This window comes from Lupinus angustifolius, chromosome LG02 (assembly GCF_001865875.1).
Source record: "Lupinus angustifolius cultivar Tanjil chromosome LG02, LupAngTanjil_v1.0, whole genome shotgun sequence".
Classification (NCBI taxonomy): domain Eukaryota; kingdom Viridiplantae; phylum Streptophyta; class Magnoliopsida; order Fabales; family Fabaceae; genus Lupinus; species Lupinus angustifolius.
This window is the reverse complement of record NC_032010.1, coordinates 20,680,139-20,696,601: the sequence shown is the minus strand read 5'-3', so window position 1 is coordinate 20,696,601 and position 16,463 is coordinate 20,680,139. Positions and strand designations below refer to the sequence as shown.

Here is a 16,463-nt window from a genome sequence, read left to right as displayed (position 1 = left end):
CATGAAATAAAATAAAATAAAAAATAAAAAGAAGGAAAGATATATGGGAATGATAAAGCCTTGTATATTAAAGTTGGGATGAGAGAAGAGAAGATGATGTTGAAGTTGAGTAAATAGGAAGACCAAGCCTAGACCTAAATCTCAGAAATCGGGTTCTGCAACTGCCAGAAACCCTAATTGTGGTATGTTTTTATTGATACCTGCGCTGAACAGAAGGAAGACTCGGAGAGTTATAAAGAAATGATGAGAACTGTAAAGACGAAAAAGGACTTCCAGGTAGTAAATAAAGAGTGGGCAAGGAAGGGGAAAAGGAAAAAAAAAATTACTTTTTATGAGGGAGAAAAGCCTATGGAAGTATGGGCTTATATTTTATATCTTACACAATAGAGTGAGTATGAAGAGAATTAGGTATGAAAATACTTGTGTCTTACTCTATTATAAACGTTAATTGGATTATTTTATGAATCTAAATTAGATGTTAAACCTAAAAGTTATTCTAATTCTAATATTAGTTGGGTTAATTTTTGAATTCAAATCGAGTTTATAGCTGATGAAATATAATGTATTCTCATATGAGTAAATAATTTGATATATGAACTCATATATATATATATATAGTGACTTATATGAGAAGAATGCGTTATTATGATAAATGAGAATATTTAATATGGATTATCTTTTAATTCTAACTATTCATGATTGTTTATAAGTACGATCGAGCATAAGTCGGGTAAGGTTTGTCCTTTACCTGATCCTAAATGTTTGTAGGGTCATTTTTTTTTAACCTGGACTCGGTCCTAAACCTGAAGCTAACTCGAACCCAAATATCGACTACGACAACATCTCAACCTGAACCCGACCATAGACTCGATTAAATATAATGCATACCTCGTTTAGATAAAGTCTATCTTCTCAATACGTAACTTATTATTATTGATATCTAATTTGATATATGAAATTATATATGTATATATATTGTTAATCATGTATATATAATGAAAAATAGAGAATCAATGATATTTTTTATCGAAGAGATGTCATTTTTCTATACACTATTGAACATAAACACATACAAACATGATAAGTGAGTGACTATGGCACACATTGGGACGAGTCCTATTTGTCCCCTACCCGATCCTAAATATTGTCTGTGTCTAATTTTTAAATCTGAACTTAGTCCTTAACTCGATCATGGTCAAGCTAAACCGGATGATTAGGTAAGGACAAGTTCTGCTCACCCCTAGTTGTAAGACACATATTTATTGTTCAGACACTTTTATATGATAATTATTCTCACTTTTAAAAATTGTACTACCTTATAATAAAGATTAGGGAAAGTTTTCAAAAAAAAATTTATTTATTTTAAAATTTAACTAGAGTCACGTGAAGTGAGAACTATAAGTGACAAAAATAATATAAATAATTTAATAAAAATGTTAGTTGTAATTATTGAGAGAAAATCACAATAATGTTTTTTAGTAATACAATTTTTTATTCAAGTGTGTGTATATCATTCTCGACAGAAAAAAAATTAGGTTATTTATTCAAGGTTTTCTATTTTGATAAAATTACATTGGACGGACATGATGTCCCATGAGAATTACAGACAAGTGATCCAGATCTATAGTAATATTTTAGTGAAAGCTAGGAGCTAGGGAAAATGATATAAGTACCTATAAAAATAATATAGGAATTATTTTGCATTATTATAACTTATAAGGCAAGTGACGTGTGTTATATGGTATATTTTAATGTTACACTTTGTGATAAGTTATTTTTTTCTCATTTCTGACATATTATTTTTATTGTGATATAAGAGAATATATGAATTAATTTGATAATACATGACTATGTTCTGATAAATTGATGCTCTTTGAATTGAAGCAAGTGTGAGGCCACGGATACAGTTGGTGTACTTTGTGAATTGTGAGCGAAGGAATCTTGCAACAAGTCAATTATGCTTCAACGAAAAAAGTACGAATGACAGTGATGTTTGTAATTGTATCCGACAACTTAACCTCATTCTCCAAACTACTGTTCAAACGTGACATGCTCTCATCAATATCTTCAAACCACATCTTATGTTATTTTACAACAGAAATTATCTATGTAAAATAAATTTATTCTTTTATTCTTAATCAATGTTGGATTTATTCAAGTGTGAAGTCTCACATTGGATATGTAGGGAGGAATGAAAGAGTTTATAAGAAGGAAAGACTCATGAAACTAATGCCTTAAGGTTTTGGTTAAAGATATAGTGTCTCACTTTAATATATATTATCAAAATCTTATTAGTGGTAATGAGTTAGGCATAAAAAATGAAAAAATGAGGTAATATATTAACTATGATTAAATTTAGTTTATGTATTTAGGACATGCCTTAACAAATTTAAATTGAGTTAATGTGTAGACAACGAATTGTATGTGTTAAACTATTATTTTCAATACAGAGTTACTCTTTTTTATTCCTTAAATAATACCCTAAGACCACTTATTAGCATGGATAAGCCTAACTCTCTTTGATCATTTTGATCAGATTTTTTTTGGATGGTTTCACTTAAATTGAGTAATGTGATATAGTTTTTTTATACGTAAAACATTTCTGTTTTTTATTATTTCCGAGGATGAAAAAGGATAGATTTGCTAGGAAATCTAGAATTTTACAACAGAACTTTGATGGCAACCTTATTAGAAAGCAATTATGCAATTGGATGAACTTTCATGTAACTTCTTCAACATCTAATATCATACTAATATAAACTTTTTTACCAATAAAAAAATTAATATCTTTATTGTTTTTGCATCTTTGATCTTAACAACTGAAGTTAACAAATTCTTAATTAAATATGGAATTGTGTTTATCTTAATTGGTCATACTTTTGCATCTCATACAACCTTAAAATTATACTATTTAAATTTTGCTAATTAAAATGGAAATATATTGGAGACTTTTCCTTTATATATACACACGTTGTTGTTTTTGGAACGCAATGAGATGTAACGTGATGATTTGCTTTTTTTAGTATTTGTCTACTTTTGTACAGTAGAATGAAAGTAAACGGCATAATTGGCCTTTATATATAGTTAATTACTTAAAGTTAAAAATCTGGAAGGGAGAACTATTAGTATCATTGACAAATGAGTCATGTTTATACAATAATTTAACGTATATAAAGACAATTTTTTTTGTCTACTAATTGATATTATATTAAAGGTTTTTTTTGTTGGACAAGTAGTTACTCCCACTGTGATTGTTCTTAAGGATGTTCTTAACCGAATAAGAACGTTTTTATTCTGTTCTTCACTGTGTTGTTCTTATTTCTTGTGTTCTGTTCTTAAATAAGAACAAAAGTTGATAAATAATAATAATTTTTTTAGAAGAGAAGTATAATGAAAATGCACAATCAAAGAATAAATACACACAAATATATCTAGAAATATCAAGATATCCACAAACATTAAAAAATTATAACAATTTTTATTTATTAATAAACAAATAAGTAATTAATATTTTGTTATATTTATTATAAAATATAAAAGTGTGGATAGGTTGTGAGACCCAAATAAGAATAATGTTTGACATTGTAGAAAAAAGTAAATGTTATTCTTATTTTATAGAGAATTGTAGTAAATTATAAAATAATGTGTGAGACTCAACTATGGACATAAGTATTATTCTCCACTGTGGATGCTCTAATGATCTTAAAACTCCAACCCATCTTAACTCACCAACCCACCATCATATACCACATAAAAGATAAATAGTAGGTGTGTCTTGTAAATCATGATCCCAAATATATTGATTGATTAACGGGAAATTCAAATAATTTTAACTCATGATCAATGATCAGAATATAAGACTATTAAAACGAAATTGAAATCATGTAATTTCTTCTCAAGGTATTAATACAATAAATTGAGTTTCAGGCGAACAATTTCTTATCAAGCTGGGACTCAACTCAGCGGATTGCAAGCACTAACAAATAATTCCAGAAGATAATAAATAGCATCAAGTATTAAGTGTATATTGGTTGATAAAAAAATATATTTATTGACCAATTCATCATAAGAAAACAAATATGATTTAACACATAAATTATAAAGAATCAAGGGTTTTCCTCTTTTTTCATGCATCCTTTTTATATTATTTTTAATCATTAAGCATTTACTAATTAATCACTAATAAAATGTATAAACTTAAAAGGTGAAGGGTTTAAACCAAAAAAAGCTAACTTTTTTAAATCAATACTTATAAAATATGTATAAAAATAGGAATATATATAAGAGGGTGAAAATTTCATTTTTCATTATCATTATAAAGTTGGTGAGGGAAACCTATAATAATCATTGAGTCTTTGAACATGCATAATGCTATTGGTCATAGAACTAGTGGTTCTAATATGTGGAGGATGATATGGTTTGTTATTGTATAGTTTATCTGGATTATGAAGAATAATACCATTTCTCCGATAAGTCAATGAGTTTTATGCACATAATAATGGATCTCATTCAAGTCAGATGGTGGTCTTGATTTCAATCAAAAGTAGCTTCAACTTCTTTACTTTTTACTAATTGCATTGGTGAAATGACTCAATTGCTTGTATTTCTATATTATCTAAAAATATCAAATTATGATCTATACCTTATATTGAGTTACCACCTCTTATACTTCTCTAGTACATTTTTGCTTCACAAAAAAAATATTAAAACCCTCTTAACTAGTAAAATGAAAAAAAAAACGTTTTAACATATCCATGAGTGATCTTGCGGGACCCAATGCATGATGATATATATGTGGCATAGTGCTCTGGAATCATTCGAGTGCATTTCTACAATGTGTTTCCTTAGCTGGTTTGCATGGAATTTTCTAGTCTTATTCCTCATCATAAATAAAAAATACACTGACTTGTCATTATTAACCAAAGTGCATTGTGCATTGTCATTATTCCTGCCCTGTTCAGATGTAATGTTTATGTACAAATGTTGCTGATCAATCAAAAGAATATATACAAATGTTGTTGAGGATTGTAACTATTTCATCCTTGAATCACTTTCTGGTTCCTAGCAAAACGGTATATAACCATAAGATGCTGCCAATGTAATGAAGTAATGATTTTAAATTATGGTTGTGGTGATGGTTCCAACTGTATTGAGTTTATGTCAATTATTGTGAGCTATATACGCTTCAATTTTCTATACAATTTTACCCATTATAATTTTCTTATAATATTCTTCCGGTAAACCATCTAAATAATTTAGTAAAATAGGCTTAGGTAAAATAACTAATTCTTTATCATAATAGAGTTAATTTTTAATTCTTGTTGACTAAGGGTTAGTTTGAGAGTTGTATTTTGGAAGAGAGTGAAAGGAAGTAGAAGGTTTGTGAGTTATCTCACAAGTGTATTTCTTGTCTTTTCATTTCATTTCCCTTCAAAATCCAACTCTCGGACTAACCCTAAGTGTCTGTTTGTTTGTGAGTTGTGTATTAAAAGGGAAGAAAAAGAAAAGAAAAACTTCAAAATTATCTTATAACTATATTTTATGATTCTAAAGTTTTCCAATTCCCTCCAAAACCCACCTCACAAATGTAAAATTATCAAAACCCAACAACCTAAAACTCTTGGGAGAAATGAAGTAGGAAAAGAAAGAAAGAAAAGAAATAGTTGGGGATTCAAAAGGGTGATGATGGAGATTAGTAAATGAGTCAAGAAGCAGGACAAAAAGCCATAATACAAAAAATGAAATGAAGGTTGGCGCTTTTGGCGGGGGGGGGTCAAAAGTTTCAGTGATTGTAAGAGTTGAAAAAGAAGAGTCACTCAATATCATCTTCCACGTTACAACAACCTTATAGTGCCCAACAGCAGCCAGACCACATATACATATGGCTGCGTCATGCATCATTTTAATCCTCTCCATAATTTAATTAGAGTGTAATATCGATATATACTATAAGTGTAAAAATTTATACACAATCATTTTATTATCTACTATTCATTTATATTATTTTTGTTTTAAAGAGCCAATAATAATTAAAAATGGTCATAAATGATAGACTGATAGTCAGACAGTATAAAAACTCATACATACTTTTTCTCTCATTTAATTATTCATGACTTATTATTTAAACAACAAATTTTGAATATCATTTCACATAAGCAAATTTAAAAACACGTGCCATATTTCTTTTATGCGAATTTCAGCCATTAAGTTTTACAGAAAAGTTACGAGGAGAGAGAGACGTGCTAAAATATCTTTTTATCATTTATATTTTTTTAGAAGAAAAAAAAAGTATTGTTCTATCTTTCTAATATTATTCGAATTTTATTCTTTAGTTATAATGGTGTTAATCTCCATCTTCCATGGTTCTCAAACCTTAGAAGTATATAAGACTAAAATGACTTTTTAGAGGAACAAGATGGCACCTGATAATCATATAAAGGATCACTAGTATTTTTTTATTGAAAAACTTATAAATAAAAAAATTAATAGTTTAGATTCAATATGAAGGTAAAAGTTATATTTGTTTTCATTCTTCCCCTTGTCTTTATCTTAACTTGAGAATTACAATTAATCATTGCCCAATAACATTATTTTCCCCAATAGCGAAAACCATAATTGAAAATGAAAAGGAAAGATGTTATATTGTATCACAAAGTATGCTATTTTGTGTATAATTATTTATGATTGACTGAAAATAAATATATTTAAATTAAAATTTTAATAATTAATTATTTCTCTATAAAATGTTTAAACCTCTTTTAATCCTTTTTGGTGATCTTGCCCTTTGGTGGTGCCTTAGACAAGTTGTGAACAACTACACACTCAATAAGCTTTAACTTCTTCAGAATTTGTCTACACGTTACAATAATGTTTTTTGACATTATATGAATATTTATATATACTAACATGTTGTATACTGTATTTAAACATAAGTGTCATGTTCTATAATGTATTTAAACAATTCTACTTTAAATGTCCTTATCAATGTTAACAAAATGGGAAAAAACCAATGAAGAAAACTAAGAAGTTTAGGAAGCCCCTATGGAATAAAGATCAACTATCCTCATTTATTTTCTATCCAATAAAAAAATGTCACTTAAAAATTATAAAAATTAAATCTATTATTTTAATACTATTCATTAAAATTTTATTGACTAAAAACAGGAAGACAACATCTCTTTAGGACAGATGATCTCTATTTGCCCCCTACATCAGATAGAAGCACTGGCATATTCATTTTTTAAAACAATGTATTATTGATGTAAAATAATTAAAGGACTAAGTGGAGACAGTTAGTTAGAACAAAAATAATTGCTTAAATAAAATTCTGCTTCTTTCCCTCTAGTTTATCATCTTTGTATATATCAAGTTATCAACTACCACAAAAGTATATAATAAGTGTGTGTAATAGCACACAGACAAAACGCATCCAAATCCAAATTATTTGTAATAAGTAGCAATTTCAGCACTTGCAAATTTTAAGGCAAATTTTGAGATGAATTGCAAAAGGATGTAATAATATGAACAAGTTTGTGTTCAACATATTTCCCCAAGACATGAGGAATCTGGTTTGTATATGTGATACAAGAAAATAACTTGTAAGCTATATATGTTAGATGATTTCCTTCAAACTCATTTCTTAGGAACCTATTGATGAAAAATCTTTACCAAATCAGTGAGTACTAAACATGATACTTTTCAGGTAGAGGTTTGGCACAGAACTATGATCAAACCCAAAGAACATGAGTTTAAAACAATTGGAAAAGTAGACTTGTAGATCCATCTCCAAAGGTTTTCAGATCAGCTGGTCTTACCAATGCTCTACATAGTGGGCAAGTCCTTTCTCTCTCAAACCTGAAAGGAAAAAAAAGTGCTTTCTTTGGTCAAATGAGAAGTCATATATAGTAAATATGAAAATGAGCAAATTGGACTACAATATAAATGATACTTGTACAAGTTGAACATATCTCAATCACCTCATGTATACTTCTTTATATTAAACTTATTTAAACATTTCATGATTATCGAAGTCACAAGAATAGGATTTGCCATCTATTAAAAGTTCCACAGCAAGAGGAAACCATTGCTAAGAGTGCATTCTGTAGAAAATTCCATCAAGGCTTTTAACAAATACATGTTCATCCCTCACTAGTTTAAAGCAGAAAAGGGCTTTGATCAAAGAAGCCCGCGCCCACTCTTTCCCCCATACCCATTGTTACATTCCATATAATTATTATTACAGTTAATAATGTAATACTTAAACATGATCAGGTAGATCATAAAGAAAGAAACCAAGAACTATAGAAGGATTTTTTTCCCAGGACAGATTCTGGCACGAACAAGTATTTAAGTGTATAACAAACCAGGGTTTCAACTGTTGAAAGTTGTAAAAACACAAAATATTCATTAATTTTATGTATTCCATGGAAAGTTATTATACATTTAAAAAAAAGCAAAAATGTATTTTCATGTGCAAGAAAGATGCAAACCATTAGCCAAAATCAAAATATTCTTGAGAATTTTATATAACGTATAGGGAATTATTGAAAATTAGTAGTGGAAAGTGGGAACTTATGGGAAATACTCAGCTGATTTCTACTCTAACCGACACAATTATCTGCTGGCTTTCAGTTTACAGTATAAGAATAAAAGTTCTAAAGGAGGAATAAATTAAGAACTCACCATTCTGATACACACTCTTCGCAAAAAATGTGTTTACAGCGCAACAAGATGGGGGCATGCATCTTCTCTTGACATATAGCACATAGGTCACCAGCAGCATTAACCTGCATTTCAATAATTCAGAATCATATTTAATAGGATTTCCCAATGAATATCTTCAATAACAAATTAGCTTTTACATGGTTTTTCATCTTTAAATAGTTAAGACATTCTAAATAACAAAGCATTTTCTCACTGGGTGGGGAATGTAGTCTCCTAAACAGAAAGAAACCCTGTGAAAAAAGAATAGTTGAAAAAAAAGGACAGGACGCAGGATCCAATACAAAGGACAATTACATAGCATAATTAGCCCCATAATTTAAAGGAAAATATAAAGACTCTCAAAAGACCCCAAAAAGCTTAACCCGAAAAAGCATATATATAAATATAGTGGACCAACAAGTAATGGCTATGGATAGTGGAGGAAAAGCTATAAACAAATAAGAGCATACACAAAATTCACAAAAGATCTTATGTCCATCATTCCATTGTCATCTTTCAGGAATTTGAACACTTTGTTAAAATTTCAAGGACAAATATATCTTATAACATGATACCATAGCTTTATTCTCAGACTGACGAAACCTATTACTTGGACGAGAACAGTTAACTACACGCCCTTCTCTTATGCATCTGACATTTACATACCCAATTTCAATATATCTTATAAATACATATGCATTAAAAAAAGAGCACCTTCCAAACAACATAACATCACATAACAGCATCAAAACATTGTTATAAAGCAGAGATTAGTGTTATTTACAAATGTAAGATAATTGTTTTTATACTGAGACTGGAATATTACCTGTTCCATTGTGGCACAAACCCCATAGTTAACATCCTTTCTTGATAATGCTTTCATGGCAGAAAAAAAGCATTTAACCTAACAGGCACATAGAAGGTCAAAGAGAGTAGAATAATTTGGCGGCATAGACAATATCTTTAAATACATAACTAGGAAGGCAAATCTTAAATATAAAAATATACCTTCTCAACAAAAGAGGTTAGCTTGAAAGTTAAATACAACCCAGTTGTCAGTGACGAAAAGAGACTGCCATAATCCTTGTTCAGGAAAAACCGGTACCAAACTGGTGTTGGCAACATGGCACGATACAACAACAATGTGTACTCAATAAGAGTCAACATTTGAGCCTAGAAATAAGTTAGAAAATTTCAGATGCTGAAGCAATAAATGATACTAGAAAATTACATGATTGGTGTTTATGGAAGATATAAATCACCTGCCGACGGTAGTTATGACCTCTGCCATTTTTGTAATATATAAGCAGAAAACACTTGAGAGCCATTGCTGCTTGTCGCACCAATGTATCTGAGTCATTATATATTGTGACCATTAATACCAACAAAAGTTAGAAAGGTTGAAGGCCACAAAAGTAGAATATAAAGGGATAGATCAAGATGGAACATAAAGAACCAATCAAATAAGAGTCTAAGACAATAAAAACATATTGACATAGCTTAAAAGAGATACAGAAAGATACTTCTCATTATCAGCGTCAAACAAATGCTGAATCAAATAACTGGTGTTAAAAAATGTTTCCAAAACAATATTACAAACTACCAAAAAATAATGTTAACAACCAGTTTGGGTAAATATTGAGTATTTTATGGAACACTGAAAGGAACTCAATTATGCACATGCTGGAAGAATCAGATATTGGATCAATGCTGAAAACATAAATAATATCAAAATAGATTTAATTAAGAGAAACATTGAAACTAAACTGGCAACAGATTTTATTCCTCAATTCATGCGAGTATGTGATTTTACCAATTCTACTTAAAGTACGCATAATCACATATCTTTTAGAATAAGCTATTTCAAATTTCTGTAAGTGTGAATCTGAGACTCTCATTTGTGATAGAAGCACTTATTTAAATAGTATATCAGCAGGGCAGGAAGTGAGTGTACATCAGAACTTGATAGTTGAGATCATGGCTCTCAATTGCAATTCTATATCTAAAACACAATTTCAGACAACACCAACTTTTTCCCTTGGTTGTACTGATATGTAGATTACACAGGCGATTAAGAAATGCCAGCTGATATCATGCAAAGGAAACAAACTATTATCTTTATCCTGAAGCAAGTTAAATTCAATTATATCCTGCATTCCTGCCTGGTAATTAATTATAATGAATCCATTTCACAATACCCCATCCACACATTATAAACGATTTAAACGATACTGAGTTATGAAACAATAAAAAGAAAGGCTTCGAACTCATCATTGGTGATCAAACAAACAGCTGCAATATTAAGCATTTCACCTACACTGCATAATTATATTTGTAAGGTGCTTTCTATATTGATCATGTACTGCAGCCACATGTAAATCAGAGCAAACAAAATGTCCAGTTTAAATCCATTGTAACAATGTAATAAATGATCATCCATACATAAAATAAGTCCATACCATTAACCAAAATGATGAATATTGAATGCCAGAAAGGTGTTGCATTTGGAGGAATCATGACAAGCGGGTATAAAAGATCATCATTTCGATACCACCAGTAAATGCACATCACATGAAGCATGAAGGCAACTGAGATACCAGCAAGGATAGATACTCTCCTATCTCCCTGCAAAATAAAACATTAAAACTTGTGTCTGCGTCTATAATTTTTTCCGTATGAATGGGACAATGGGAGGGGTTTACAGAATAGAAACTTGATTTAGGAAAGGAAGTTTTAAAAAATTAGCAAAATCGGGGTAAGACCTTTAAAGCTGTCTGCCTCTTAACAATTTCATTTGACTTGAACATCACAGCTGATATCCAAATTGTGACAAAGAAACCTGCAAGTTCTTGGAAATGAATATCACCCAATAATATGGAAAGAATCAAAAGTACAAATTAAGAGGATACAGAAACTAAATTTAAGAAGCGATTAATCATGCACCTACTCAAGTACCCATAAGTCATAACAGAGATAGCGTTGCAAAAAATAAAAGACACGATCACAACTCACAAGGTGGATAGAAAGCATTGTTTTCTTAACTCCCTAACATAGTCTTTTACCTTTCTTACAATTAGCAAGTCTGCAATTTTCTTGCAAATGTGGAACACCGCCAAATGAAGAAAAAGTAAACAAAATAAAAGCACAACCCACATGATTCTCAAAAAAATAATGACAAAATATTTTCTTTTCCTCTACCCCCTGCCCTTCCCTCATGGATAACATGCAGTATTGTAAGCAGCGCCAACACTGTTTGGTCGGTATTAATGGATAACACTTAGCAAGGTAGCAAAACCAAAATGAATTAAAAATGACGGAAAGTAAATATATTATACTACTTTCATAGTTTTCATCACTCCCAGAAGCAAGCAATCTTTATTTGTCATACCGTTATTCCACCGAGCCCATTCCTTAACAACGAATAGTCAGGGCTCCAAACAAAACAGACAAACAAGTAATATGAATGCAAAGCTATTAAGAACATCATGAATAAAAACATACCAAAAAAATTAGATATGGGCTTGGTATGGTCATATCAACAAAGTCTAGCATATACAATATACATCAGAAACAATTCTCCCACTAATTTGGCAATGAACATACTAATAATAGTAAATAAAAACTAAACAAAGGGAAATGCTAAATGCATATGATTTCATTAGTACCCTGAGAGGAACTTATGAAGCCAAAATAGCCACCATGAACATAATATTACTGATCAGAAACAGCAATGGTTATACCTTGCAAATGCTGACGGATGAAAACAACAAACAGCAAGAGTGAGAAAGGAAGAATCTGCTCAATCCACTTCGCTATCTGCTGAATATCATACCTCTGATAGGATGACGACTCCCTACCGTTACTTTCTAACCCATTCCCAGTAGCATCCCCACCAACTTGTCCACTACCAGCTAATGACGAAGACGAAGAAACCCGAGGAACCCTCTGGGCAGCAGCAATTCCACCATGATCCTCACCACCACCGCTATCAACCAACCCAGGCATTCCATTTCTACCACTAACCACATCATCATAACCACCATAACCAACTTCTCCACGCCGATTCCATGACGACGATGAAGGAGTACGAGACCCTACCACATTGTGATCATTCTCTCCAGCTCCAATGATCCTTATTGCAACTTCACCAGCGCTATTCGTGCAGGGTGTTCCAACACCACCACCACCACCATCAAGTGATTGAGCTTGAAGCCGAGACCGTAACACCGAACCCGTAACTCCATTGTTGACAATTACAGCCTCAGAAGGAGGACCTGAGGTTATGATACCAGAGTGCTCCAACAAATAGGAAAGTGGAGAACGCAAAGTTCTCACAGAAGGCAAATTCACACCATACCAGTTTACAATGCCAGAACTGCTACCACTATTAGCATTGTTATCATTACTATTACTATTAACACCTCCAGAAGATGATGCTGATGATGAATTAGAAGAAATGGTAGCATATTGGTTTGAATTACGATCAAAAGTTTCCATCTTTTTCACAAAACGAAAAAACCCTAACCTTCAATCAATTAACCTTTCCTCTTTTTCTTCTATTTTATAAGTTTGGGTTTGAACACCAAAAAAAACGATTTTTCCCCAAAAAATAAGATTTTTTCGCACCGTGGTATGGGAATGAAGCTAATTGAATGAAGAGGGGATGTAAATAATGGACGGCGTTGAATGAAGAAAAGAAGGGTGCATTAGGTTATTTATCACCTGAGGGATCATACGAATTGGGGAAATTGAAGGAAAATTGAGAGGAATAGAAGAAGAATGAGAAAAGGGAAAAGAGTGAAGAGGGTTTTGAGCAAAATCAGGAACGGTGGAAGAAAATGAGAGGAAGGTGGTGATGATAATGGTGATAATGAATGGTAATGGTGATGGTGACGAAAGGAATATGAGAAAAAAATAAGTACGTGGGTTTTGGTTTATTTAATCTTCTCTCATACACACGGGAATGGTTGTAAGAGGACTTATCTGCTCATTCCATTATGTCTTAATTATGATCAGACTCAAAATAATTTTTACTATACGATGGAGTTTGAGTTTAAAAATTAGACATAATTAATATTTATGATAAGATAAATTCGTTTTATGATTAATTAGTCATGTTTATAAGTATTTCTCTTCAATTTTATACATAGTAATGATATATCTTTGATCGAAAGTATCATTAATTTGTTAATTTTTATTATATATACATAATTAATAATATATATAAATTATTTTATATGTCAATTTAATATTTATAATAATAAATAATATTAATAATTATTTAAAATGAGTATGTATTGTATTTAATCATATATATGGTTGAGTTCGAATTTTAAGATTGACCCAATCGACATTTAGGATCAGATTAGCTTCGAGCACGAGTTCAAAAAAATGACTTGAACAACATTTAAGCTCAATAAGGAAACAAACCTTACTCGGCCAAACATAGTCCATGCTTACCTCTAGGTTGTAATGTGTTCCGTTTAACTCAAACCCAATGGACTAAGTTATATATATAGAATTAATATTATATAATCCTACTAGTAAATGTTCCTAGTATAGAACATATCATTTTCAAATAAAGAAAATGTAGATGTATAAGTCAAAATATTATGTTATGCAAGCACCATAAAGGTTAAAGGATGTTTTAAATTTTAAAAAATAAGAATATAAAATATGAGATTAATAGGTATATATATTGTCACTTAAGAAATATGATTAAACAAATATTAGATTCCTATGTTCCCTCAAGTGACAAAGAAGATACACCAATCATTTTTCACTTTTTTTTAATACTAGTATTGGACCAGTACTTTGTGCATATTGATCCATATTCTTACTAGGGATGACAATAAAAACCACACCCGTGCGTACCTATCCAATCCAAACTCGAATTTTACGGGTTAAACTCGCTGTTATTGGGTTCGGGTTTGACCCGATGTTAATTTTTGGGTTCGGATTTACCCGATGTTAATTTTTGGGTTTGGTACATGTGATATCCTATTCCAAACTCGTCCCGGTTGTTGTTGTTGCAAACTTTCAGTTGCTGCACATGGTATGGTAAAATAGTGTGCTTGAATGATTCAAAGATTGGAAGTTCTATCCATCTTTTAAAAAACAGTGATTTGAACAACATCATTATCCATCACACGTTTCACTTTATCCCTTGTACTATCAAAACCATATTCAATGTTACAAGTCCTAGCATGGTTTTAGAGTCTCAAAAAACTCTGTTTATGATCACCTTGAGCAGCAAGTTAACGGTTCAGAAGTTTCATCTCATCATTGTCACACTATTGATGGGTAATGTAAATAACAACTTCAATCTGAATTTTAACCGGGGATGAATTGGTTAACTCGGGATGAATTGGTAGGTAAAAGAGTCTCTTATTAAGTCAGATTGTTTCAACTTACAAGTAAACATCTGAAGAATATTTACTATATTAAATCTAATCTATGCCATCATCATTGAGGCGTTTTATCCTCCTTCTTTCTGCCATCAGTTCAGTGTGCCAAACGTCAAGTTCTTCTAAACTTTCGGGTTCCCCATCAGGTTTGGGTTACCCGAAACCCGATCCGTCCTGATCCACCCCGATCCACCCCGTTGTCATTCCTAATTCTTACATTATCATGATATCTCAGAAGTTTGTGCAAAATTTTCATCTTGTTCATCTAATAATCATAAGGTGTGATTCAATGCATTTTTGCATGTTATTGTAATTGTCAAATATATTCTATTTGGGTTGAGAGATAAAGCAAATACAAGTAAGAGAATATGTGGAACAACATAACTAATTGATGGAAAAGAATGAAAGAATGTACAAAAGTTTCTTGTAGTTATTAATCAAGTGTTATAAAAATGATAAAATTAGAATATGGAAATTATGTCATAATGATTACCAATAGTTTTGATTTTATATACAACTAGCATGGCGACAGGCACGAAGTGCCTGCCGAACCATATTTTTACTATTTGGTATTAAGTATTTAAATTTTATATATTTATTTTGGTAAATCACAATATTTTTTATATTAAATATACTTTATATTATAATTTTTATTGAGTATACTTTATATTATATTTCTTTATCTTTATTTTAATTGCTAAATTAAGATGAAAGAGTAGTTAATATGTTGGAAGTAGTTACATATGATGATATAATTTTTTTTGTAGAAATTAAATAGTGTTAAGCGCAAAAATGATAAACAAAAATCACACCATGGTGATAGTTATATTATGTTTTCTCTTTATATATAGCATAAAAGCATAGATATAGATATATAGTTATATACAATATGAATACTATTTATACTTCTATACTAATATATAAAGCAAAAATATAAAATAACTATAAAATAATATCACAACTGTTCTTTAAATTTACATGTCTCTCAATATAAGTATATACTACTTTTTAACTGCATATCAATTCTTCAACCACTCTTTCATGTTTTATAAAATAATACCACTACTATGCATATAAATCGAAAATATGTTGTAACTAGCACCATGATGTAATTTATATATTCCTAGTTTATTTTTGTTATTTTTTAATTTATACAAAAAACTATATAATTATAAGTAGTCACTACAAAAAACATTAATTGTAAGTTAAAACTACATTTTTCATATTAAATTGGACATTCTAATAAAAAATTACAATTTAAGGTATATCTAATGAAAAATTATAATAAAAATGCACCAAATTCAAAAAAAAATCCAGACTATACAAAATAAAATGTATACAAATTGAATATTT

General features: G+C 30.3%; 1 protein-coding gene across 1 annotated transcript; it reads right to left on the bottom strand.

Annotated features, from left to right (window-relative positions):
- On the bottom strand, positions 7,512–13,604 carry LOC109338637 (RING finger and transmembrane domain-containing protein 1-like). Its single transcript, XM_019575913.1, has 8 exons — positions 12,444–13,604; positions 11,466–11,542; positions 11,163–11,328; positions 9,966–10,054; positions 9,712–9,876; positions 9,530–9,607; positions 8,683–8,786; positions 7,512–7,854 (listed from the first exon to the last, which is right to left on the bottom strand). Exons 1-8 carry the CDS (start codon positions 13,198–13,200, stop codon positions 7,749–7,751), a joined length of 1,542 nt encoding a protein of 513 aa, XP_019431458.1. The 5' UTR covers positions 13,201–13,604; the 3' UTR covers positions 7,512–7,748.

Bases quoted from the DNA above. Each gene is read 5' to 3' on its own strand.
- LOC109338637 (XM_019575913.1), bottom strand. From the start codon at position 13,200: ATGGAAACTTTTGATCGTAATTCAAACCAATATGCTACCATTTCTTCT. The intron at 10,055-11,162 runs GTATGGACTTAT...ATAATGACTCAG, and splicing joins ATTCATCATTTTGGTTAATG to ATACATTGGTGCGACAAGCA. The intron at 8,787-9,529 runs GTAATATTCCAG...ATTGAAATGCAG, and splicing joins TTTGTGCCACAATGGAACAG to GTTAATGCTGCTGGTGACCT.